This window comes from Macaca fascicularis, chromosome 13, assembly GCF_037993035.2.
Source record: "Macaca fascicularis isolate 582-1 chromosome 13, T2T-MFA8v1.1".
Classification (NCBI taxonomy): domain Eukaryota; kingdom Metazoa; phylum Chordata; class Mammalia; order Primates; family Cercopithecidae; genus Macaca; species Macaca fascicularis.
Window position 1 is genome coordinate 98611363 of NC_088387.1, and position 26771 is coordinate 98638133.

General features: G+C 52.5%; 1 protein-coding gene across 4 annotated transcripts in view; it reads right to left on the reverse strand.

Annotated features, from left to right (window-relative positions):
- Positions 1-26771, reverse strand: part of KLHL29 (kelch like family member 29) — a 324637-nt gene that overhangs the window by 52340 nt on the left and 245526 nt on the right. For all 4 annotated transcript variants that reach the window (XM_005576453.4, XM_045369708.3, XM_074012236.1 and 1 more), the window contains 2 exons: positions 17043-17184; positions 13482-13994 (listed from right to left, as the gene is read on the reverse strand). In XM_005576453.4, coding sequence (XP_005576510.1) covers positions 13482-13994; positions 17043-17184 — 655 coding nt within the window. The remainder of the gene's footprint in view (positions 1-13481; positions 13995-17042; positions 17185-26771) is intronic.

A 26771-nucleotide genomic window follows, 5' to 3' on the forward strand; every position in this document is an offset into this window, starting at 1 on the left:
TCCTTCGGTCCTACCAGTTGGCCCTCTGCTCCAGGGCCTCTGCTCTGCTGCAACATCTGGGCAGCATCACTGGAGCACAGCCCACCTCCTCCGGGCCAGCATCTCCCATTGCGTGGCCTCCTCAAAGCCGGCTTTCATCTGCCGGTGACGGTCCCCTTGGCGGGTAGGCACTATTCTTTTCCGGCCCCAAAATAGTTCCCTGAAGTCGACGCTGACTTCTCACTGCCTTCTTGCACAGAAATCTCTTCCAAGAGGCGCTGGGGTCCAGAAGAGGGACAGATGGTCCCTTTCTTTTTATAACACGGCCAGTCTTTTGAAGTGAAGAGCTATAAACACAAGTTTTGTCTTCAGCAGATGTTCTGTGGGCACAACAAGTGCCACTTTGTGCTCTTAAGCAACTGCGAGTGGTGGTAACCGGGAGGAGTCTGAGACTGGGCAGAGCTTTGGTGCATCTTTGGGGGTCTAGGGGCTGTCGCATGACGATTCCCGTTCAGGCTGCAGTCAGATCTCATGTCTCTGCTCAGGCAGTTCCAGGTCTACACACTTCCTGGAAACCATGTCTGCTTACCCTACCAGAGCCCGGGGACCGCCCCGCACCAGTTCCGCCTGTGCAGTGGCCATTTCTGAAGTGCTGGCAGTCTAGCTGTACTCTTGTGCAGCTCTGCTAGCTGATCCTGAGGTAGGGGCTAAAGGCTGAGGGCTGGGTGGATGCTCTTCCAGAGGCCCACGGACCATTGGTATCACTTTCTTCCTGGAGCTATTTATGCCGATTTGGGGACCTTGCTAAGAACAAGAATGGCTGGCCAGGCAAGACATCTGTGGAGCTCCCAAGGAGCCGTAGGCTGTGCTAGATGTCGGCGGGAAGCCAGTTCCTAGAGCTCTGTGCTGGTGGCTCCTCATTCATCGGTGACAGGAACACTAAATGGATGTACTGCTGTCTGGTAGATTTCAAGAATTTAATTCATTTTAAAGGGCATAAGCTCAATTAATAGGCCTCATCAACTTCAAAGATGTATCATCTTTGCACGGAATTGGCTCCTTCACAGGATGACTGGCTCCATTAACTTTACTGCATTGGCGACGCTCTGATTAAGGCGTGGGAGACGGAGCAACAGCAAGGACTCCCCAGGGCCGCCGGACTCCCAAGCTCCAGTGGCTTTGGCGGTGGCCAGTGCTCTGTCTGCAGCTTCCTCAAATGGCCCAATGCCCCCTGTGCTACTTTGGGAATTCCATCTACCTACCCACCCATCCATCCACCCAACCATTCCAACAACAGTTTTGGAGATGAGGAAAGAGCCCGAGAATCGCCAGCTTATACAGAGAAATATCAGCCACGAGACTGTAGGAGACATGAAACAGCCACTTGTGAGACTTGCCCGTCCTTAGCCCAGACGTGCCTGGTGACCACACAGGCTACAACAGTAAGCCTCAAGGTGTGGTGAGGTGGATAGGGTATGGGCACTGGAGGCAGGCAGCCTTGAGACTGACCCACGTTACCAGCTATACCTGGGCAGGGTCTTAAGCCAGGCCTTGGTTTTGCATCCATGACTCTGCCTCACAGGGCAGAAGCAAGGAATACATAAATACGGGGTGAATATACAATTAATATAAAGTGGTAGGCACCTACAAAACATCCACCCCCACCTCTGTTCCCTTCCGGAAGATAAGGCTGCATCTCCCAGCTCTGCCCACCAGCTTCCCTGGAACGGCACTCCCGACCCCAGCCTGAGACCAACAGCAGGGTTCCTCAGGCGGCATCACTTCAAATCCTCAGGCGGCATCACTACTACAAAGACCCAGGGGGAGGCCACATGTCCACGTCTCTGCTTTCTGGGATCAGTGCCATCAACTAGGAATCTTGAAGGTAATGAATATCTCCATATAAAAGAAAAGACTGAAAACATAGAAATTATTTTTGGATCAATCAGAATTTCTGAAACCTGCCTGTTCACATGAGCAGATGGATCAGGAGCCTTCAGAATCACCATGGCAATTCCTAAACTCAGGGGCGTGTGAGGTCTGCAGCAACAGGTTCTATTTGGGGTCTGAAAAGAAAGCAAGGCAAGCCGGGGATGCTAACTGGGCCAGGGCCTGGCTCTTGAAGGTGCTCTGGCCTCCACTGGAGAAACATGGCTCCCAGGAAGGAGCTGGGTGATTTAGTTTTTTTTAAATTTATTTTTTGAGATAGAGTCTCACTCTGTTACTCAGGCCAGAGTGCAGTGGTGCAATCTTGGCTCACTGCAACCTCTACCTCCTGGGTTCAAGCGATTCTCGTGTCTCAGCCTCCCAGGTAGCTGGGATTACAGGAACCTGTCACCATACCCGGCTAATTTTTGTAGTTTTAGTAGAGATGGGGTTTTGCCATGTTGGCCAGGCTGGTCTTGAACTCCTGACCTCAAGCAATCTACCCGCCTCAGCCTCCCAAAGTGCTGGGATTACAGGTTGCAAACCACTGCACCCGGCTGAAGCTGGGCAATTTAACCAGGATATAAGGGCCGTTTTTGGAAACCACTGTCGCCACAAAAAACACTCATCTGATATTTGTAGAGACCTGGAGGGTGGGAATCCGCCCAGGAGAGTTCGCCAGGCAGGAATTCCAGAGAAGCTGCTGACATGGGAAGTGATGAGGTGGGGGCTCCTGTATTCTCGAGTGAGAGTTTGCCCTTGTCACCTTTTCCTCTCCTTTTGGGACGATGTCTCCTCCCTCATCAAATCATCCTCTGCGGCCCTGGCTGACCTTGCCCATGTGGCGTCATGTGAGACTTGGCCCCTGTGAGTCGTGCGTGTCTTGTCCCTGCACTTCCTCCCATTCATTCCTTGTGGAGCTGCCAGTGAGTACAGAGGGCTCCCGGTGGGATGCGCTGCTCTGATCCCAGCGGCTGGCAGCGTGCACCACATGGGCAAGCTTGGAGAGGCTCAAGAGCTGGCCCAGTGCGGCCCATGCAGATGCGGGGCTTGTCCCTGTGGAGTTCTCGGTCTGTGGGAGGAGAGAAGGGGTCTCAGATGGACAACTCCTAGCAGCAAATGAAGCAATTCCACAGGGCACCATGGCATAGGGGTGGTTTCACAGGGAGCTTTCCAGTGACAGATTCTGGGGGAAATGTGATAGCTAGGTGATACTTCTGAGCCTCAGTTTCCTCACCTGTAAAGTGAGGTTTTCCTGGATGACCGTGGGTAGCATCCTACTCTGACACGCACTATGGTGGTGAAGGACGGAGGTAGAAGGGTTTGAACGGAGCAGATGTGTTGCTGCTCAGGAGTAAACTCCCATCAGCAGAGAGGAAGGTGGTGAGTTGCTTCAGTGTGCACAGCTGGAGCATGGGAGTAGGGTAGGTGGGCTGAGACACACCTACCTCCTAGACTTCAAAAGGAAATAATTCAAAAATTCAGAGGGAAAGTTCGCTTGCTCCCAAGTTAGGGGCAAAAAGCTGCTGGAATGAAGGTGAGGTTGGGGGTGTCTCGATCCTGATAAAAAGGAGGAGGTGGGGACACCGAAGAAACCAGCAGAGTGGACAGCAGGACTTTGGAGAGAATTTTTTCTCTTTTCATTTCATTTGGAAGTTTAAGTGTATATTTGTATATCTCTGTGTGTATAAATGTGTGTTTTAACCAAATAAGCCACAATTATTAGAGAAAAGTTAGAATATCTGCAGTATGATGCTCAAGACCAAGGAAGTGACAGTCCCTCTCCCTGGGCCACCTCAACTGTCGCCTGGTATCCCTTTAAGAGGCACTTGACAGGCTGGAGCATGACCAGGGAGGACATGCACATGGTAAACGGGTCCTTCGCAGGATGGGCAGCTGAGGCCACTGGAGATTTTTGGTCTGGAGAGAAGGAAATTCTGCCATCCTCCCAAAGCTGAAGGGCTGTCATGTAGAACAGGAACCAGCTTTGCTCTGGATGGCTCCAGAGGGCAGGGCCATGGAGTGACAGGAAGAGACAGCTCTTAACCATTTAACAGGACAGACTGTCTAGCAATCGGTGGTTCCTGCTTAGTTCCCAGTGGTGACGGTAGATTCCCTCCCAGCATGAAAGTTCTATGGAAAAACAATTAACCCCAAGTGTGGATGATTCTAATCATGGGAAATATATTCAATGCTTAGTTAACAAAGCAGAGGGAGCAGCCTGTAGCTAAACCAGGATAAAAATGGCAAAAGTGCACTTATGAAAAGGTTCAAGCTAACCACTGAAAACACCCACAGGTAGAAGTCAGACATTGTAACTACATGGGAACTGTGCCTTGTGAGGGGCTACCCTTTCCATCCACCAGCTAGACAGACTCGTAGACTGTTATGGACTGAAACGTGTACCCTCCCATCCCAAATTCCTATGTCAAAGCCCTAATCCCCAGTGTGACTGTGTCTGGAGAAAGAGCCTTTAAAGAGGAAATTAAGGTTAAATGAGGTCATAGGGTGGGTCCCTACCCAGTCGGACTGGTGTCCTTCTAAGACCAGGAAGAGACACCAGGAGTGCTCATGCACAGAGGAAAGGCCATGTGAGGATACAGCGAGAAGGCGGCTGTTTGCAAGCCAAGAATCGAGGCCTCACCAGAAGCCAACCCTGCCCGCGCCTTCATGTTGGACTTCCAGCCTGCAGAACTGTGAGAAAATACATTTCTGTTGTTTAAGCCACCCAATTTGTGGTATTTTGTGATGGCAGCACAAAATGAAAAGTTAGAATATCTGCAGTGTGATGCTCAAGACCAAGGAGGTGATAGTCCCTCTCCCTAGGCCACCTAGCCTGTCTCCTCGTGTCCCTTTAAAAGGCACTTGACAGGCTGGAGCATGACCAGGGAAGACACACCTTAGCAGACTAAGATGTAGCCATGGTGTTGACTTTGCTGATGTTGGTGAAAATGAATATACACTGGCATTGTGTGTAGCCCTGGATCTAGGGCATTAAGCAATGACACTGAGAGGTCATTTGGAGGAGGGGAGGGCAAGGTAGTGAGAGGCCTGTGGGCAGAACCAGACTGTTCACAGTGCTGTGCTTAGTCATCCAAGAGGCTGCCAGGACACTGTAAAAGGAAGGAGCATTTGCCTTGTGGTGTACTGAAAACACTTGGGCTTCCCTTGAACACAGACATAATACAAATGGTTTAAAAATATAAACATATATTCTTTTTCAAAGAAGAGAGTTACACGAAGAAAACAGGCAATGACAACGATTTCAATGGATGGCGACCTTTCAGCCATTTTTTCTTCAAGCAATTTACACAATGTTTTGTGCTCCTAAAATACTCTGCTTGTATTATTTTTACCCCTTATATTTCTAGAATAGTGAGTGTTCTCCTGAATGGAATGTAATTTCAACCAGATCGTTTCTCATTGAACCAGTTTTGTGCCATGTTTTCTCCAGTTTTGTTTCCTATTTGGGGTGCCATGATGTCCTTCCCTCCCCATCACACGGGGACAAGCAGCACACATCCCACGCCGTGGCCCAGCTCACCTTCTCGCAAAACTCCTCCCAACCTCTAGAAAACTCTAGGGCTCAGTCCAGCATGGCATGCTTTTCCTGGCACAGACAGCAGATGCCAGATATTTAAATAGTGGTTAGGCAATGGGAAACTCGCCATTAAACCCCTGTCATGACAGGAGAGCGGGGTGCACAGAGAACTTCCTGCCCATGGATATGCACCTGATTTCCCTGTCGGGGGTTAATGGCCCCCAGTGTTTTCTACCCAGCTCAAAGCCCCTGAGGATCAAGGAGGTCTTCACCTTGCAAGACCAGGATGGCCTCGGAGACGATGGACTCTTGTGCAAGATCTTGGGTTGTTACCCCAGCAAACACTGACTGATGAGGCTAAGAAGTCAGCCAAGTAGCCCGAGCAGGCTCCCTGGGCTTGGCGTGCCAAGCATTCAGAGAAAGGGATGGCTTGGGCCTTTGTGCTTAACTCACTAGCTGACCCTGTCTCAAATCAGGACAGGCCCTGCAAACTGTGTGCACACACGTGTGTGTGTGACTCTATGATAGATGGATCTATTGGAAAATCATAATTCTGTGTCTCTGGCACTTCCCTCAAGCATTCTTTCCTAAGATCGGGCATTTGTAGAACCACTCACTGTCCCCTTAACTTTCCTGCAGGCTCTGTCTAACCTGGCCCCTCTTTTCTCCAGCCCCTGAGCCCTTATTGCTGGCACCCCCTGGTCTCCCCAGCTCCCCCAGGGCAGACTTGCACCTCTCTCCCAGGGCCTGGCATGGCCACAGGGCTCATGTGCACAGGAGCGCAGACTGCCTGGGGCATGCAGCTGGCACCCTGCCTGTTTCTTTTGCCTGGCTCAGGAGAGAAGCCACGTGTGGGCTCTGTGCACAGGAGGTGCCTAAGACCACAACGTGATGGCTCAGTAAAAACTTGGTGGTGCAGCAGGGAGGGAGGGGACAGGACTCAAGCTCCTGAGTGGCCTCTGCGTGTCACTGACCTGGAACCTCACGGGTTACCCTGCCGGTGTCTGCTGGGGCCTGCTGCTCCTGAGGGAAGACAGTGTCTAGGATCAGGGCAGCTGGCTTCCTGCCGTGGGTCAGCACCATCACCTGAAGCCCCCAGGAAGGAAATGTCCCCGCCCTTGGCTCCCGTCGGAAGAGCCCTCTCATCCCCATGGGCAGCGTGACCTCTGGCCCTGTCAGACAACTGGGGCCAGAGCAGGGCTTCTGACCTTGAAGATACTCAGTAGAGATTTGGGGCTGAAAGGCCATATGCTCCCGCAGCCAGCCCCATAGAGAGCGGGCCCTGGGTGCCTCGCTCTGCCTGTGCCCTGCTGAGCAGGCTGGGGCAGCCAGGGGTCACCTCCTGCTCCCAGGATGACACTGTTCCTGGGTGGTCCAGCGGCCTTTGCGGCATCTTTCCGCTTGCCTGGTTCACTCATAGTCAAATGATCTGTTAACAAAACCGTTAAGCCCTGGACAACTCTCCAATTACTGATGAACAAGCCCCGTGAGGACAGAGCCCCGCGAGGAGGGGAGGCTTCCTGAGCAGGGCTGGGGCAGGTACAGCTCAGGCGAGGACGAAGAGCCTTGTGCAGATGGAGTTTTGAATTCCACAGGCTCTGAGACACACACTGCCTGCAGGAGGGTGTGTGTGTCAGGGGTCGGGGCTGGAAAGTCAGGGCAAGGGTGGGATGGCGGTTTGGTTTCAGATCCATGTTGTGAGCCATTTAGTCAGACTTGGAGATTATTTTGGACAACCCTGCTTTAAAAGCAGTGGTGGTCCTGAGGTTAAGGTGCTCCAGACCTGCTTTCTTCTCCAGAAGTCTTTAGGATTTACAGTAGTGGTCATAACAACGGCTAATATTATTTGAGCCTACTGTGTGCCAGGCACTGGGCTAAGACTTTACATACATTATTAAATCCTCAAAGCATGTCTATGAGGATGGCACTATTACCTCCAAGTTATAGATGTGGAAACTGAGGCTTAGAAACACCCGTTTTCTAGCAGAAGTTCATGGGGTTAGTGGGAAGTGGAGTTTGAATTCTAGCCAAGCAGTCTGCTGCAGAATCTGGGCTCTCAACCACCATCCATGCTGCCAGCCACACCCTCCTAATCAACTCTCTCTGCCTGCAGCTTTGGCTGTTTGGTCTGGAGGAGCCAGAGAATTCTTTTGGTCCCATCTATTGATGTGGCCATGGAGGACCTGGCCCCGGCGGTGTCCCTGGAACCCTGATTATCAAGCTGAATGCCACGGGATACTGAGAGCCCCTGGGTGGAGGTAGGAGGAGCTCTCTCAAGACAGATAGCTCCCAGAATTAGGGAGAAGCTCCTAGCAACAGGCTGCTTCCTGCTGGTTGTTATGGCCAGTGGAGGATTGTCAAACATTACAATGGGAGAAGGGGATTTTCTTCTGTTCACGGTGGATGCCCTGGGAGCTAGATGCTTTAAATATCATGATATCTCCTGGGACTCATTAACCTGGGATGCTAAAAGGCCATGGACACTGAAAGATGGCCCTGGTACCAGTAAAATAATCACAGTGAACAGTTTTATAGTGATTCCTGCATGCTAGGCAATATACTAAGCCTAGGAGTACGTAAAATAACTCAATCCTCACAACTGTAAGAAGTGGGTTCTATTCTTCTCCCCCTTTTACAGATGAGGAAACTGAGGCAGAGTTCCAGAGCCTGTACGGTCTGGGGCAGGATGTAGTGGAGGTGCTTGGGTACAGAAGGAAGTCTGAAACAGATGGACTTCTGTTCCCAGAGGTGTGGGTCAGGTGTAGGTGGGTGACAGGTTGCAGAACAAGCTCTCCTAAGGGCACTTTCCATCCTCGTATGCCTGGGGCCCTGAGCACTGACCTGCTTTCATGTGAAGGGAAGTGGGAAGTCACAGAACCCTGGTGGGTAATTCTCAGCCCAGTGCTTTGTGCTCACATTCATCAGATGCTTCTGGGGCATCTCTGAGTGCGAGCACTGGCTCGGATGCTGAGCGGGGAGTGGGGATGAGATAGCGTCCTTGGTACCCCCGACCTCAGGGGCTCACAGTCGAACAGTCTCACAGGCACTCGACCAAGGCACAGCGCACAGCTAGACTGGAGAGCCAAGGCCTGGGGTGCTGTAGGCAGCCTGCGAGCAGAACAGCAAAGGACGAGTCAGCACTGGTCATCATCCCCAGAGCAGCTGGGTCGTTGGACAGCGTGTGGCAGGGCCAGACCTGCATTTTGAAAAATCACTCTGGCTGCACCATAGAGCCGGACTGGAAGGAATGTACTGTGGGCTGGGGAGGCCAGCGTGCAGGCCAGAGGTGACGATGGCCTGATGGTGGGGTGGTGAGGGAACAGAAGAGCAGAGGAGAGATACGTAGAAACCTGAATTAATTGAGTTTTCAGACTTAGTGCTAGAGGTGGACAAAGGGCTGGCCACAGACGACGCAGGCCTTGAGTTTGAACCCTGGATGAATTCATGTTGGCACTTCTAAGGCACAGACACAGGAAGAATAGGTCTGTGGGAAGACAATTTCCGTCTGGATAACATTCTGTGCCTCTGGCCTGAGTGTAGGCGAACAGCTTTATCATGCATTCCCAGCTTCTTCCAGAATATTTATGGAGGCTGCGGAAGAACAATGTGCCCTGGACATGTCAGAGTGTGGGGCAAGGAGAGATGAGATCAGTGCCAGGCCTCATGCCTGGGGAGAGCCATCCTGAGTCCTCCTGCCAGAAAAGGGATGCATCCAACCTCCCTTTTAGGGAAGGGGTCCCCATCCCTAAGTTAAATGGCTTGACAGGGATTGCCAGCCCTGTGAACAAGCATGGGCTTCTTCCATCTCCTCTGCGCTGGGGAGGGCCTGGCCTTCTGCCCCTTCCCTAGCCTCCTTCTCTGAACTCTCTAGATCCTGGGCCAGAGGCAACAGTCAGAGCTGCTTTTGGTGGTAAGCAGGCACAGTGCTACGTACGGTCATGTCCACAATCTCACTCAATCCTCCCCGAGGCCCTATGAGGGTGGTACTGTCACCCCCATTCTAAAGACGAGGAAAGAAAGGATCAGAGAAGTGAGGAGGCTTGTCCCAGTCACACGGCTATTCCCTGTGCCTCAGAGTATTTTCACAAGATCTCATCACTGTTACCTGTGAAGACAGGGGCGAATGTGGCAGCGAGGATGAACACCGTGCCATGGGGTGGAGGTCCAGTGCCAAAATGGGAAGGGAGGAGCTGGAGAACCAAAGGAAGGGGCTGAGCCATCCCTCTCTTCCAGTACGGCTTCCCAGAAGGGAGGCCAAGCCTGTAGATGGATCCTCATGACCCCTCACCCTAGGCCTGCAAAATATAAAGTAAGAAGAGATACCTTTCCCTGCTCAGGTTGACACGGGCTTTGCTTTCTGGTCTAGAAGCAGGTGGGAGCAGGTGCAGCCTGGCCTTTCACTCCAAGCCAGGCAGGTGAAGACACAATAGCCTTTCTGCGGCGCACCACTAGGCCTGGAGCCTGGTACTTTAAAAGGTCCCCATGCATCCTCTGAGCCACCAAAAACTGTCTGCCAAAGGCGGCAGGGGTAGAAATAGCTACATTCATAGCCCGTGCTATGGCATCAGGCACGCACAGCTGGGTTCACGGGGTCCCAGGCGTAGTAACACTGACTCCAGGTCTCACCCAGGCCTGAGCTTGGCCACACCTCTCCCCACGTGTTAGCTCAGCGGTTCCAATCCAACGACGAGACAAATGTCTTAGGTACTTCATAACAGGATTCAAATGGAACGAATTCTTTTTTCCTCCCTTATCACTTTGCACACATGAAATCTATTTTTAATTAGCTTTCAATATATCATCTAAAAAAAAATCCTACAGCTTGCTCCCACCCCCAAATTGTTCTTAGAGAAAGACTTGTCTTGTACGTTTCTCAAGAAAATCTATATGTGCTCAATGCATTTAAATAACACTCATTAAAGTGAACGGCGCACAAGCTGGCTTCTCTAGTCACAGATGAGAGACAATCGCTTGACCTATTGCAAATCAAAAAGCATTTCCACGCCACCTTTATTTTTCAACTGGTTAAGTTTTAAATTAAAGTCCCAATGCCCTTTTTGGAAAAGCAGACTAATAGGACCCCAACTGAAATTTTAGCTCAGTGGATCGGAAGATAATTACAAGAAACAAAATGTGAAATTTTAAATCAGGGCACTAATGAAGTCTAAAAATACCAGTGGCCCATCCCTCTGGCTAGCAAGACCTGTTCTTCGTGGAGGGGAATCTCCCCATAATTACTCAACCCTGGGAGAGGCCAGGTTGTCACGTCAAACAATCGCCGGGAAAATCAGGGACTTTAATGAGCTAGATCTCAAGGCGTTGCATGGTGGATCTTATTATAATGCTGGGCAAGGTTTCAAACAGAGAACAGGAGAAAAGGAAAGTTCTTTTCTTTTCCAAAGTGGAGTTCTGACTTGTGTTGACGCCATCACGCAGAGCCTCCTGTTCCCGCCTGGAGCCAGCTGTCTGTCATTTAGGAGTGTGAAATCAATTGGGCTTCAGAGATGTAAAATCCTAAGGGGCAAAATTAAAAGTGACCCAAATCCAAGCCCACGTGGTCCTGTTAGGAGCATGACTCTCACACGGCAAGTTTCAAAGATTTAGTTTCAAAATTCGGGTTTCTTATTTTAAAAAATATGCAGTTGTTTGACATTAGGTCTGACAGACAAATTATAGCTTCAGCAATAAAGGCTTTTAAGATTAGAAATGAAAAGAGATTTACTTATACATTTAAAAAAAAAACAAAACAAAACCCACCCAGGCTTGAGTTTGGAGGCATTTGTAGGCGCATGCATCACTCTTTCTTCCCCACAAATACAAGGGGATAAATCAACTGATGAGGCCGTAAATAGAGAAGCGAGTCACATGGAATTTCAAGGAAAGAGCCAGTGTGCTGGCAACCTCTGGAAATCAGGGTGATGGACGGGTCAGTTGTTGTCACTGACTGGTGGGTCTCGCTGGCTCACCAGAAGGCAGGGCTGCACCACACTTTCTAGGTCCACCCCATCCCTGGCCCTCACCTGGCCCTCAGTCTGCCCAGTGGGGCCTGGCAGAGGGAATATTAGCAGGGCCCCTATTTCTTGTCCCCTCCTGTCCATTGGCTCAGGACCACAGAGGATGGTTCACACCCTCAGACCCCCACACAGAGGTTACAGGAACAGCTCTGCAATGGTCATGGACCCCGTGGGCACAGAAGTCCTACAAGGTCCTGTCCCTGCCACCTGCGTCTTTCTGATCTCATGGGCTCAGGGCTGACAATGTTTAGCTGCCTGCACCCAGCAGCTTCAGTGGGGTGGATCCCAGCTTGGTGCTGAGCCCCAAACTAGGGACTCCAGTCCTATCTCAGCTAGTTATCTTTTTGCACAAAACAGCTCCTTTTCCTAGATGCATGCCTGGAACGTGGCAAGCCAGCAAGATCTTGCATTAGCCCTAGAAGACCCCAGAGGGGCGATGTGGGGAGAGAATATGCCTCCTGGTGCCTTGGGCTTTGGCATAGCCTTGGAAGCAGGATTCCCACTGCCCAGTTGTCAGAGTTGGTGACTCATGAACTGGAGCTGGGAGTAAGTTTCTTTCTTTCTTTCTTTTTCTTTTTTTAAAGGGAGACGGAGCTTAACCAAAACAATTCAAACAAAAAATCAATTTAGTCATTTTTTAAAAAAGATCTTAAAGCAAGAGTTTACCAGAATTTAGAGGTAATTTTCTATAATTTCGTCATTTAAAACTAGTGCTGATTTCCAAAACAAAAGCAGTCAGGGCTCAGTCAGATTGGGAATTAAACCCGACCGCAACCAGACACGAGCTTTATTGTTGGGATGCTTGACAAGGCCTGAAAATTGCTTAAAATGACAAAGGAAGAGACTTGGGAGAGAACACAGGAGAGTGGCCAGTGGGGTTCCTTGCTCTGCTGAGAGGCAGAGCCCCCCAAAATGCTATCTCGAGGGGTTTTATGTGGGAAGGCTGGGAAGCTGTGCCCAGAGATGCATACTTTCTAGGACCGTCTAGTCTCCTCTTTCAAAGGAGATGTAGATACCCCACTGGGGCAGACTGCTTGCCGCGGACTCTCCTGCCCCCTCCCGCTAGGGAGCTGCCTGTACCTGGCAGTGGCCCAGCAGCCTTCCCCACCGCATCCAGCAGGAGCAGGGACTTGGCTTGTCTGGGGCGCTAAGGGCTAGGCAAACATATAGCAGAGGAACCCAGCAAGCCTCATATGTGTGCCCTGGTCCTCCTGTCCCCTTCTGCCTTCCAGTCTGGACTGATCCCTCATACAGACTTCAAGAACCGTAATCCTGAGACTGGGAACTCCAGCTAGGACCAAGTCCAGCATGCATCCTTCCAGAGGCTCTGTTCTGAAGGCTTTACCTTCAAGTTCCCTGGAGTGAAACTCCTCTGAGGCTGGGGGAAGAGGGTTAACTGAAGGCTGAGGCTGGAGGTGCTCTTTCCCAAGGTCTCACAAAGTCACCCCTGGATCCTTGAAACGAAACATTCAAGTGCCTCAAGATGGTCTGGGAACGTCTCCTGGGCCTAACTAAATTGCCTTGGGCACTGCTCTCATCTGATGGCATGACCGAGGGTGCTTTCCCTGGGAAGGACACAGTTCATGCTCTGAATTTCCTCGTGGGAACATGGAGAAGGCCCCAAAAGGGACTGTTCTGTGGTGCCCTAAGAGTGGATGACTCTCACCCTTTTGCATCTTGGCCTGACCTTGGGGGTTGGAGGTGAGAATGGCCAGGGCTTGGGCTGGAGGGGGCGGGCTCTGGGCTTTGCAGGCTCTCCCTTCCTTCCTCTTCCCGGGCTCCCTCTTCTTACCCAGGCGCATTTCCCCACCTTCCTTGTCCCGCCCTCCACACTTTTCCCCTCCTTCCCCCATCTCAGGCCAGTTGTCTTGGGCAGGCAGAGGCTCCACTGCAGCCTCTGGGTTGGGGAGGCCAGTGAAGGAGCTGGCATGAAGCACACTCCTGTCCTGGTGGTGTTGCAGTGACCGCGCAGGGAGGTGCAGACGCAGGCCTGTGGGCAGGCACGTGGCAGCAGGACTTACCTCTGGGGTGCCCTGGGTCGGTGAACTCATACTTCCCCACGCCAATGGTCCGCAGCATCTGCAGCCCGTGGGCCGAGTCAGTTGTGGGGGGCCCATTGGTGGCAGGGGCACCACTGGGGAGAGTGGCGGACGGCTGGGCTGGCGGCGGTGGAGGCAGCAGGGGCCCTGCCATGTGGCCGTTGCCCACAGCGGTGGGTCCTGGGCGGGCCACCTGCCCCACACCGGGCAGTGTGGACACGGCCAGGGGCTGAGGGCTGGCATACAGGGCCTGGGCGGGCATGTTCACCACCACGCTGCTCAGTGGCTGAGAGGGCGGCTGAGGGAGCGAGTAGTGGCCTGGCATCAGCGGGAGTTGGGGCCCCACGTGGGGAGGCAGTGAGGGGGTCACCCCAATGACCGGGGCCTGGACGTTCACAGCCGGGCTGAAGGTGGGAGGCTGGGCCACTCCATAGGAGTGTGCGATCAGGGTGGGCTGGTTCCCGGCGGCCACCGTGGTCACCCATGGCCCTGTGCCTGCAAGGGAGATGGAAGAAACGTCATCTGCCGGTTACATATTCACTCAACAAACACTGACCACCCCAGGCCCTGCACTGGGTGCTGGGTCACAGAGGTGAATGAGACACCTGCGAACAGGAACTGACCGATTAGGAATCTGTGATCATGGCAGCCCAGGATAAGTGTGCTGGGGGTCTATGAACAAACAGCTATTGGGGCTCAGAGGAGGAAGCAAGGCATGCCTGGGAGAGGTGCGAGGCAGCAGAGCAGAGAGAAGGAAGCAGAGCCCTTTGAGAGACTTGGGGACTTGGGTTCCACTCTCAGCTCTGCCATTTAGTAGTTAAGAGCCTCAGGAGCAAGTTCTTTTTTATTTTATTTTTTGAGACAGAGTCTCACTCTGTTGCCCAGGCTGGAGTACAGTGGTGTGATCTCAGCTCACTGCAACCTCCACCTTCTAGGTTCAAGTGATTCTCCTGCCTCAGCCTCCTGAGTAGCTGGGATTACAGGTGTGCACCACCATGCCTGCTTAATTTTTGTATTTTTAGTAGAGACGGGATTTTTCCATGTTGGCCGGGCTAGTCTCGAACTCCTGAGCTCAGGTGATCTGCCCACCTCAGCTTCCCAAAGTGCTGGGACTACAGGTATGAGCCACCGCGCCTGACCTCAGCAAGTTCTTATTTCCTCTGAGCCTCATTCTTCTCATCTATTAAATGCCATTAGCAATACCTACCTCTGGGGACTACTGGGAAGAACTGAATGAGGAAGATGTATTCAGAACAAAACAAAACAAAACTAGCAGAGTGTCTGGCAGGTGGTGAATTCTCCATAAATGCTGGGGTTTCTCCTCCCTTTCTGCAAGCTCGCCTCTGAGGGAGGCAAGGGAAGGGGATGGTGGAGACGGGGGTGTTCGCTGGGACCTCAGGTGAGGGCACTGGAGCCTGGTCCTCGCAGGAAGGGAGGGGCCCGGGTGGGGGACGTGTGGAAAGGCTGGCCAGGCCTTGCTGGGGAGGGCGGGCCTTGTGCTAGGCAATGTAGGCACGGCCAGCCCTGGGGGAAACAAGAGAACTCCACTTTAGTCCTTAAGAAAACTTTGGCTGAACAAGGTGGGGTCCAGATACACCTCTTGAGAGCCGACACAGAGGCAAGGTCAGCTGTGCCAGGCGGGGTGACCTAAGGGGGCTTGTGAGGGAAACTGGGAGACACCATGACAGGGGAGGCCAATCTGGGCTGCCTCTGACTGAATGGGCCTGGGTCCAGGTCTCCATGGCCCAAATGCTACCTTGGCTTTCACAGCTGCTCTGGGGTGGCAGTGTAGACTGAGGATGGGGAGAGAGAGGGAGTAGGGGGCAGAGGGCCACTCAGCACCACAAGCCCCACAGGATAGAATGTGGAGCTGGGAGCTCCCTCTCAGAAAGAAAATGGCGCCAACGTGGGGCAGGAGCTAAGATGGCGGGTCACTACCAGACCACTGTCCAAGGGAGAGCCACTGGCTGGTGGTGAGGAGCGAGGCTCAGAGTCACATAGACCACGGTACGAGGCCTGGGTCACCCCTTCCCAGCCGAGGGACCGTAGGCCCAAGCTTTTCCCGAGCCAGTTCCGTAAGCATTGCGATGATGCACAGAACAGGACACGCGATACATGTGCAACACATATTTATGATTTTGATAATGAGAGAGGTCAGGGAGAACTGGAAGCCAAGAAACTTCAGTGAAGTCATGGCAAGATTCTAGAACGGGCTGCTGATGAGAACTGTCCCCAAACCTGAAGAGGGGAGGTGGTGTCATTATGAGCCAGCCTGGGTGTCTTAGGCACGAGGCATGTCATCCCAAGCTCTGCTCTTTCCAGGATTAGCCAGGGAGCCTGGAAAAATGCCTCACAACTTCAGAGCACAATGGGCGGGGCCCCAGGGGACTCTGTGGCGGAGACACAGAGACACAGTGCCATGGAGGTGATTTACTTATGATGTGGTGAATGGTCCAAGGGTACAAGAGACCTAAAGAGAAGCCTCTAGTTATATGTGGCAAGCTCCCAGCATTTTAATCCGTGACTTGGTCCTGACGTGGAAGACAGGACCACGTCTGCAGGGAACATACTTGGGAGGGGTGGGGTCAGCAACAGAAGCTGGTGTCTAAGAGATCCTAACAGCAAACAGGGGGACACTGATGAGGGCTTGCTATCGGGTCCCCAAACCCAGCTGCCTAAGCCCAACTGTGAGGACATGAACAGGGGTAACTGTAGCTGCTGGGGCATCTTGGGGTGCTGTTGAGGCAGCATGTGACGGGGCTACTAGCTGAGCAGTGATGAGACCAGAGGTGCTGAAGGAAGCACGTGCTGGGCAGACCACTCATGGGCTATTTGCATTGAGTTCTGGACGCTGCACTTCAAGAGGGATGCAGGGGGCAGAGCAAAGCCCTGGAAGGCAAAGGGCCTGGAATCTATGGGCTGTGGGGCATGGCTGAATGGCCTGGGGTGTTTATCCTAAGACTTTGAGAGGGGCATGAAAGGGGTCTCCTGGCACCTGTGGGGCTGTTGTGTGGAGGGGCAAACTGAGGTGTTCTGTGGATCCTAAGGGGGGGCTCTGGGGCCAACGGGAGATAAAAGAGAGGGCATTCATTATGGCTGGAGCTGTCCAAAGAAGGGCTGGGATGTTGTACGAGCTGGTGAGTTAATTCCCAGTTCCCGAGGGTAGAACACCCCAGTTGTCATACAACCATTAGCAAGGAAAAACCTTACTGGAAGGCATGTCTCGAGAAATTTGTTATGAATCAGAGTACCCAGGTTTGGGAACGATGATTCAAAAGAATCCGGAGCCAATTCAAAGTCACCCCGATAATGTCATTCTCACTCCCTTTGCTCTCTGGAGTCCTTGAGTAGCAGAGAAAGAAGTAGAGAGACAGCTCCTTCACAGGGAATTACACACAGTGCCTTTCCCCCGAACCTGACGAGGGGGCTTCTGAAGGCCCTGGGGTCAAGACCTGCTGTGCAGGAGTTGGGGTCCCCAGGAAGCCCCTAGCTTCCCACCAAGCCCTGGGCTCAGTCGTTTCTATCTGCTGACGAGGGACGTACCTGGATTGTCACTCTCCCTCATCTGTTTGGAGGGTGGCTCATCAGTGTCCCAGGGTGTGGACTGATTGATAGGCGTCTGCCCCCACCGGATGCTGGTCGCCAGTCCCTGGGACTGACTGTCTGCCTTGGAGATGCCAGGAGCCTGTGGGAAGCAGATGAGGAGGTGAGCATGGCCTGGCCAGGGACCATTCTCCAGAACAAGACTCCCCAGGAGGGACCTAGCCTCCGAAACAAGCCTCCCGTTGCCTAAGCTTCGCCCACTAAGCACAGGGTCAGAGACAGAGCCTACTATGGTTCTGCCATAGTAGTAGCAGCTGGGACCTCTGCTAAGCTCCTGCCTCTAAGAACACCCAGGCTAGTGCCTCCCTGGACACCCTCCGTGGCCACTCACTCTACCAGCCCTATCACAATGCGAAGAGCGTTCTGAGCTATGAGATGGGATCTCCGGCCCTCGGACCATCCACAAACCACAGGCACACAGATGCTACCAACTTATCAGGGCATGTGCTGAGCACTGTGTGCCCAGCCCAGCCTCTGTGTCACCACTGGTTGGCTCTTGGACACGGGAGAGGACAGCTTTCCAAGGGGCCACCGGCAGGCAGCAGGTGAGGGACTTTATACCTTTCCCATCCTGCCCCCACCCCAGCCTCTGAGGCCCAGTCGTCCTATGGAGGAGGCGTGGGGAAGGTGGGAGCTGAGGCCCATGGCGGGGACAGCTCAGATACTGCTCCTAGGTGGACGGTGGGACCCTCAGCTCCTCTGTGCAGGAAGGAGGCAGGCTTTCCGCTCTGTGAGCCCACTCTCTAGCTCAGATTTGCAGATGAATGAAAAAATAAACCTCAGAGTGAAAAAACAAAAACAAAAACCAAAACCACCAGGACAGCATTTGTCTCCCTGAGCCACAGCCTTATAACGGAATATTATATAGCTATCAAAAATCATGTGTGAAGAATTCTTGATGACAAAATGCTTACACTATAATGTTTAATGAGAAAAACAGGCCCCAGAATGACACACAAATGGCCTCCCTATGCAAACACGCCTGTGTCAGACAATATATGTTAGGAGGGAAATGACCAAAATGTTAACAGGGATGTTATTCTTGGGTGAGGGGATTATGGGTAACTTATTTTATTATCTATACTTTTCCGTATTTTCCTTTTTTTTTTTTTTTTTTTTTTTTTTTACTATGGCCATTATATATATAGGCAAAAAACAAACAAACAAATGAAAATACTCCTGGAAACATGCTGGAGAGGTTGGGATAAAATACCTGGGATATGCGGGGGTGTGGGTGTCAGGACAGGTGGCCCTGGGAAGAGTGAGCACAGTTCCCCAGAGCACAGCCAGAGCCCAACCAGGTGTGGGATGAGGGGTGGACACGGAAGCCCACCGGGAACAGCCACAGAAGAACACAGGAGCCTCCAGGGGCATCTGCAGGCCTCTCAGGTGAGGACCATGGTCCTTACCGTGACTTCTGATGAAACCTGACCCAGGAACCCAGCTGGTGGGAGGCAGGGCCTGCTGCTGAGCCCCTCTGACCAGAGTGGCTCTCCTGGGTTCTGTGCCAGGCACAGAGAGGGGGTGTGGATAGGGAGGCTGGGCAACACTTGGGGCTTTGACGCATAGTGCAGACGACACACAGCGCCTCCATAAGGGCCTGCTGGAGGAGCGGGAGCCGTATCCCATTAGGACCTGTGGGCTGCGCTCCGCTAATTGCATCAGGCTGCACTTTATCTCTGGCCTGCATTTCAGATGCTTTGCTTCTGTGAACAGAGCAAGAAACAAAGGAAAAGGGTGAATCTCCTGAGAAAAGAACAATTCAAGGGACAAGCTTCCTTATCAGAGGGCCTGCCCCATTTCTATCTGTGGGACAGGCAGAAGCTGGGAGGAGAGGGGGTTGGGGACTTCGCTGCACTCACTAATAGTCTTAGGGAACAATAGCATGGTTTTTCCAGCATTCTCCAAATAGACAGCTTTTAACGTGTGCCCTGTCTGAAGGATCTATCCACTCTGCAGCTTTCGTTGTATTTCCAGGCTCTCAGGTCCTGGTGGCTCAGAGGTGGGGAGACTGCTTTCCTCGGAATCAGAGGCATCCGAGGGAGAAGAAGCCTATGCCAAGTCCAATGCCATCCCCGGCAGCAAAGTGTGAATGCTAAGATCCCAGCCTCATGACCAGCACTCCCTTCACGGACAGCACAGAAGCCCCTCCTGCTTGGAGGAGGTGCTGCAGCCCCTCTCCGCCGTGCGCGATCCTGGAGGTGTCCCAGGCAAGAGGCTGTTGAGGTTTCCAGCATCCTCCGACAGACACTCTTCTCCCCTCTTGAATCACACCCCGGCCTGGCAACTTGACAGGGAAGGGAAGCATCTGGAAACTTGCCCTGGAATAGCCCCTGCCTCCAGGAGAGGAGGTTGGGGTCTCCTCAAGTTTGGGTCCTCATGTTCTGAGCACTAAAACTTCAGGAGTTCCAACGGTCACCCTAAAATTGTTGGAGTTTCTGAACTTGAAAAAATCTCACTTTTCCAACACAGATTGCTCAGCCCCTTGGCTTCAGAGCACTCCTGCCGCTCATTCATTTAGTTTGTTTCTTCTGCCTTAGGTCTATATTGGGCACTGCTCTAGGCACTGGGGATGCGGATGACCGAGACTCAGCCCTGCCCTCAAGTGGCTGCTGCGTCACAGTGGGAGGACTCGATACATGAACAGCTTGAGGCAAAGACGCTGGGGTGTCCCGGGTGTGCAGAGGCGGGCCCAGATGGGCTGTGAGCAGGCGAAGTGGGCTACAACCGGCCTGCTATTTGGCTGTGTCATTCATGAATACTACAAGCAATTTCTTATGTATAAGAAAGCAGCTCTGTGGTGAGAACCAAAAGTCTTTTTTTTTTCTTCTTTAGGAAAGATACACAAGGCTACCCATTTTCTACTAAGCACTCACAACATCTGAAGCTACAAGCAACCTGTAGTTCAGGAATTTTATTTATTTTATTAAAATAATGCAATGACATTCCTTCCTCCACTTTCTCCAGAAAAAACCTGGACACGGGGTGTGCCCTTTGCCGAGGAGCCTGGGCCCCCAGATGGGTGACATGCAGAGCCACTGGTGATGTGCGTCAGCGCAGCCTGACCACAGCCCCCTCTTGCAATGAGTTCCAGGCCCTCAGTAAAGCCACATGGTCCCTGGGTTCTGGAAGCTTCTAGGGGACCATGTTCAGGTCCGTGGGTCCAGCTCTGAGCCCAGCTCCTGCTAACTCTTTCCTCCCATGGTTCACAATCCCCGCAAGCCCAGGCCACCCTGATTTCCATGCCTCCTGGTCGGGGGGTGCTGACGACACAGAATGCCATGAAAACCAACCAGGAGAACTTAGCCTGGGCAGCAGGGGGGAAGGCAGAGTTGAGCAAGCCTCACCTCATGCCCTCCCACTGCCATCATCTGGGACACCAGTGAAGCCACCCAGACCTTTGGCCGTTCCCCAGTGTTCCTTGCCATGCCTTCTGCTCCAGTGACATGATGGCACTTGGCAGAGAGAGGCAGACCAGGAGAGCCTCTCCGTGCCTGGCCCCACGGAGTGGCCCTATCTGCCCATCATCGGGCCTGAGCAGGCTTCTCTTGGCTTTCCTTTAATGAGATGCTAATGGGATGCATCATTAACGCAGACGCTTTTTAAACCCTGAGCTCTTGTAAATTTTCAAAGGTCACAGTTTTATGGCAGCTGACAGCATCCTGCTTCTTTCAGCAACTGAAGAACACTAAAGACCCAGGGCCTGTGTGGTTGAAGCTCTCTGTGAGGCAGTGCAGAGCGGGAGGCACCTGCTGACCATGGGGGCTGGGGGCCTCCACATTGCAGCAGTCTCAGAGGACACGTGGGTTCACTCCACCAGCTTGGGGGGAACCAGCCGTGCATGGCCCACAGAGCTGCTCTGAGGGACCTGCTTAATTTAGGGAAAAGTGTGTAGGGCCGTAGGTGGTGTGCAATGAAAGATGCCTAGTAGAGGGCGAGGGGCTGACACTCACCCGGGGAGGCAGGAGCAGTGGATGCCCATGGAGTACCCTTTGCTCAGCAGGCTGTGGACCCAGGAGTCTGTGACACGTAGCCCTGAGATGCTTTTGCTAATTTGTCCGCCCAGAGGAAACCCCTTTTTCTACTTTGCAGAAAGGTACAGCATAGACTAGCAGTGTCCTGCGTGGCAAGGGAGGTTTGAGGTTTGAGAGATGGCAGGGACTCCCCTGGGGTCCTCCCAGGCCTCACTTGTTCTCACTTCTACTCTCTGTGCACCCAATGACCACAGTACTTAGCGCACTACCCCCAGGACCTTGTTTCTGCCCCATCTTTGCAGGCAAAGCTCCATAACTCCAAGAGGGCAGGGTCTCTGAGCTACAGTGTTGGCCAATGGAAGAAGCATGCATCACTGTTGGCTTGATGAATGAATGAATGCACAGGGTGGATTCCAGGGAGAGTGAATGACACGAGTCACAGAGCAGAGCAGTGAAACAGCACGGTTCCCTCACTGGGGGGCTGAGGTTTCCATATCATGGGGGCTGTGTATGCTGGGGCCCTTAACACCGTTGTCCTGGATGCTGCTGGAGCCCTGGATGGCCCAATCCACTGACCAGCAGAACCCGTCAGCCCCTCCGGATGCCTGGATACAATCAAGGCATGGACACTGAGGGGTGACTACTGCCTCTGTTGAGCTGGGGGGACCTGGGGGAGTCTCCTGGAGAAAACAGAACACAGCACCCTCCACTATTTGCCCAAGGATGTCAGAAGAGGGTGAATCAATGAAGCCTCGAGAAGAAGCTTCCAGAAGAGATGGGCTGGGGCTGGGCCACAAAAGCTAGGCAGGATTCAATCTGGCAGATGGATTGGGGCCCAAGTCACCAAAGGACCCCACAGCAAACAGTGCACTTTCAGCCTAGATACATCTGGCAGAGACAGGCTTCAGAGTCCACTTCCGGGGTACACATGGGCCTTTTCTGGAGGGATGATGATGCCAGCACCCACAGCTCTCTCCTGCCAAGGAAACTGTCTCCCAGACCGGAACCTGCAGGCCACGATGCCCTGTACCATGTGGTGCAGACACGGCTGGCAGGGCGGCCTTCTGCTGAGCATCACTGAGCACCCTCTCTGGGCCAGAGGCACCATCAGGTACCAGGGATCCGTACTGGGCAAAGTCTTGCCCTGGAGGAATTTACAACCAGTATAATGGGACACCTGCACCAGGGAGCCGTGGGGGTGACACAGGCTTGGAGAGAGACCCCAAGGAACAGACCCATGATGTTGTCTCACTCCCACCCCTGTTAACAGAGAGACTGGTGCTACCGTTAAGAAAAGGTACAGTAAAATCACGACGAAATGCAAAGGGGAGACCAGACCAGGGAACATGGGGAGAGAGAACACTGCACACATGCAGGCCACGGGGCTCCTGGAACTGCTACAGTGGAGCCTTCAGCATAGCACGGAGCTTCCATGTAGCCAAATTAAAACACACACACACACACACACACACATGCACACACACACAGTCCTGTGACTCTTGACATAGTATGTCAGATGCGACACTATGACAGTCCTGGGCCTATGTTTTTAAGAGGCTTGAAGCTTCTGCCTTGGTATCTTAGACCCTCCAGACCATCAGCAAATCAGCTGAACATCACCAAGGGTTACTAGTCAACATCATGGGCTCAGCAGAACTGTTCAGCCAAGCTCTCTCAGAATTCCTGTGCACAAATTTGGGAGATATTATAAAATGTGTCATTTACAGCCACTAAAAAAGAAACAGGTAAAAAAAAAAAAAAAAGGATACACAGTCTACTGTGTGTGTATCTTACTATTTTGTATGTATTGCAAAATAGTAAAGGGTAAAGTCATTTGTGCCTTATCCTGGACATAAAAATGCATAGTGTTACATGCATCTCTTTGCGTTCTGTAGAGGATTGGGGGCAGCATAAATATAGTGGGACTCTAATTACATAAATGCCAAAACTAAAGTTAGTGCAGCATTTCCCTAACACAGCCCAGCTGGGTGGTGGGTGTGAAGTGGTCTTGGATGAAAACTTGAGGAGCCCCAGGGAGGACAATGCCGGGGGTAGCCTGGAGTTCCCTGTACCCGGAGCTTCATCTGGAGCCTTGTTTGCATCTCTGGACTCCCCACAACACCCAGCTCATTTGGGGAAGACAAGCTTTGGTGTGCCCATCCCACCCACCTGGCTCTGAGTTCTGATGGCTCCTTCTGGCAAGGGATGCTCACATGCGCTGGCCCTCCCTGCAACTCTGGCATGGTTCTGATTGCCCCACGCGTTTGGAACTCCCTACATCAGAAAACTTGCTCTACCAGCTTCCCTTGCAGCTAGGGCATGGCATGTGACCTGTAACTCAAACCCACTTAGGTGAGACTGCAGTCTGGAAAGCTGGGTGACATGAGGAGGCCAGCACTGCTCAGAATCCATGCTCTGCAGAGGCTGGTGGCAGAGGAACAGGGATTTGGGAGCACATGGGTGGGGGAGGCTCTAGTGTCCTCAGCCCAGCACTGGGGGGTGAATGCTGTCATTTCCTTTTTCTTCTCACTCTGCAGGGTTATTCCCAGGGCTCTTCTGAGAATAGCAAGAGCAAATTTGCACAGTGCTCCTAGCAGAAGTGCATTTGTTGCAGGCACCTCTGACCACCGGGCCCTGGCTTGCCCTGGGGGGAATCATATCACACCAGATATGAGCTCCAGGAGGGGGCATTGCTGGGCAGGCCATTCCCTGCAAAGAGTGGATATTTCACTTTCTTTCAGCTTCCCTCCCTCTGCAGGGCACTTGAGGTCTTCATGGTGCCAGGTCCACCTGTGGGGAATGATGGCATCCAGCTTTTGGCAAACATATTCAGACCAGGGTGTTGGGGACTGAGCATGTGGGCCTCTCAGGGGCTCTTGCACTACAAAGGTGAAGCCCCAGGAAGACAGTTCTTACTTGAAAGGAATTACGTTCCAATGGTAGAAAGTCAGGCTTAGGGAGATATCTTGGTGTCTGGGATCTTTCAGATGACAGTTCATAGGTTTATAGCTGGGCTGTTAGGCTTTCTAGTGTTGGCAGGTTATCACTGAGAACACTGATTCCAAGATCACTTAGGGAGGGCTTCCGACCACCACCACGGGGATCTCCAATGTGAGTGCACAAAAGCAGCATCTGGAAGACTAGAGGAATGGAAGTTTCTGGACCCTACCCTGAAGGTTCTGATTCAGTTGGTGTGGGGTGAGGGACCCCAAAATGTGCCCCTTTAATAAACCTACAGGGGATGCTCGGCAGGTAGTCCATGGACTCGCTCTGGGGATCAATGAAAGTCTTCGCGTTTAAGTTCTTGGGCCTGTGCATGGGGACCGCGGGGTTGATGCTGCTCATCAGGTCCTGACTGGGAGAGTTCTGGGTCTTGCTTATGTGGCTCATGGGAACCAGCTCCTTCACGAGGCCACGTCTGAGGACTTCTGTTCTGAGCCTAGGTTTCAGGGGGTCAGAAGGACATGTTGAGAGCCGCCAAAGCTGGAAATCTGTGGTCTCCGGGAAGCGCAAATGACATTTACGGTTCTCTCCATTCTCATTTCCTGATTGCTACTGAACTACAAATGAGAAGATAATCGCAGTCAAATCCCTACGTGGGGCCAGGGGAGGGTCTCCCGAGCCCCACCTGCCCTCATTAATGAGGCTGCCCTCTCTGGCCCCCTGGCCCCAGGTCTGCACCCTCGGCCTCCCCTTCAGAGCCCTGCCATAATGCGCTCCGGTGCCTGATGAAATTTCTAATAATACTAACCAATGATGTGTTAAATTGAGACACTTCTGGCTCGCATGCCGGAAACTGCATGATGGTTTAAAGGACCAGTGCTTACCTTTCTCTATCAATTTGCTGCTAAATTACTGCTTTCGGAGCAACTTACAGAAAAGTAATTCTTTATTTAAATTTTAATTTCAATCTTGTCATTTAAAATATATATTCAGATTCCAATCATATTACAGAATATGATGATGTCTTTGGAGGCTAAATGGTCCTGCTGAGAGCCTAGGTGGGGACAGAGGACGTGATGGGGCAGGTGGTATGAGGGGCTGAGTAGCAAGTGAGAGACAGAGGTCAGGCTTGGTGAGGGCAGCCACGTGCTGGGCTGGGAGCTACAACTGCAGATCCCGTCTGGGCCCCAGGCCTGGCCCTGTCCTTGCCCTGTGATCCTGGGCTTGGTGTCCAGCCCCGAGGGTCATCTGTAAATACTTTAAGTGGAAACCACCAGTCACTTCCTATGCCCTTTCTCACTGGATCACCGTGAAGACCCAAGCCATAAACGGATGCCAGGCACAGATGAACTGGTCCTCCCTGGCCAGCCACTGTCCTAACAGCCTCTTCCATGCCAGGTGCCAGCATGTGCTGATTTCCTTCCATGACGAATTCTGCGTTCTTACCTTCATTTCACAGATGAGAGTAATAAGGCCCAGAGAAGCTCAAAAAGTACTCAGGGCAGCCAGGTGCGGTGGCTCATGCCTATAATCTCAGTACTTTGGGAGGCTGAGGCAGGTGGGTCACTGGAGGTCGGGAGTTCGAGACCAGCCTGGCCAACATGCTGAAACCCCATCTTTACTAAAAATACAAAAAAATCTGCTGGGCATGGTGGTGTGCACCTGTAGTCCTAGCTACTTGGGAGACTGAGGCAGGAGAATCACTTGAACCTGGGAGGTGGAGGTTGCAGTGAGCCAAAATAGCACCATTGCCCTCCAGCCTGGGTGACAAAGAGAGACTCCATTTCAAAAACAAAACCAAACAAAAAACTCAAGGCATGGCAAGCCTGGGACTCTAACCCATGTCTACTATTTTATCACAAGACCTTCAGAGGTGCTCTAGGATGGCTGGAACGTTCCCAGGCTACCTCTTCCCCAGATTCCCTGGCTGTGGCCGGTAGCCCCATAAACAGACTCAGCCATATTAAGGCTGCGCCCACGCCATTCTGTCAGGATAATACTAAAGCCCACCCTAGGTACCTGCAAGCACACGGGCCACGGCCTCTCCTTCCCACACTGTGTCAGCCCGATGGGGCCTCCTGCTGTGACTCTGCCAGCCCACTGGGGCTATCTGTTATCTCCCTGGGTTGCACTCCTGGTGCCGCCCACCTCTGTACTTCAGTGAAACCACCCCCTTTAAATGAACAATCACCTTCTGATGCCAAATATGGGAGCATTTCACATCCTCTTTCTCTGATCCCTAACAATGGCTTCCTCCTCCTTCCTTCTGGAAACTCCCTGCCCCTCCATTTTCAGCAACAATGCTTTTCCTGGTTCTTGACCTAAACCTCTTCCCAGCGCCTCCTCCCGGTGCTGTTCGCCGGTGTCTCCTCTCCTCGGATCTCAAGCATGGACGTGCTCCAGGCTCGTGCCAGGCCTCTCTCAGGATTGTTGGGGCCCTGTCTTCTTTCTTAATGATGTTTCTGATGTGAAACACCTGTGTGGTAGCCCGCATCTTTGATAGAACCCAGCTTTCTATAGTATCCTGGAAGTATGTTTGCTTTTCCCTTTTCCAACATCAAAGTCTATACCTTGGAGACACTTTTGCTGAAAGTGCAGCACAGATGGCCTCCCTTGCACACATAAAGCAACCACAGATGGGGCTGGTTTTTGCACCGTGCTCTGGAATGTGCCCTGTCCGGGCCCCCAGCCCCTTCCTCCAAGCCCCCCTCCCAGTGGATGGGCCTTGTGGACAAAGGAAATGATAAATCTG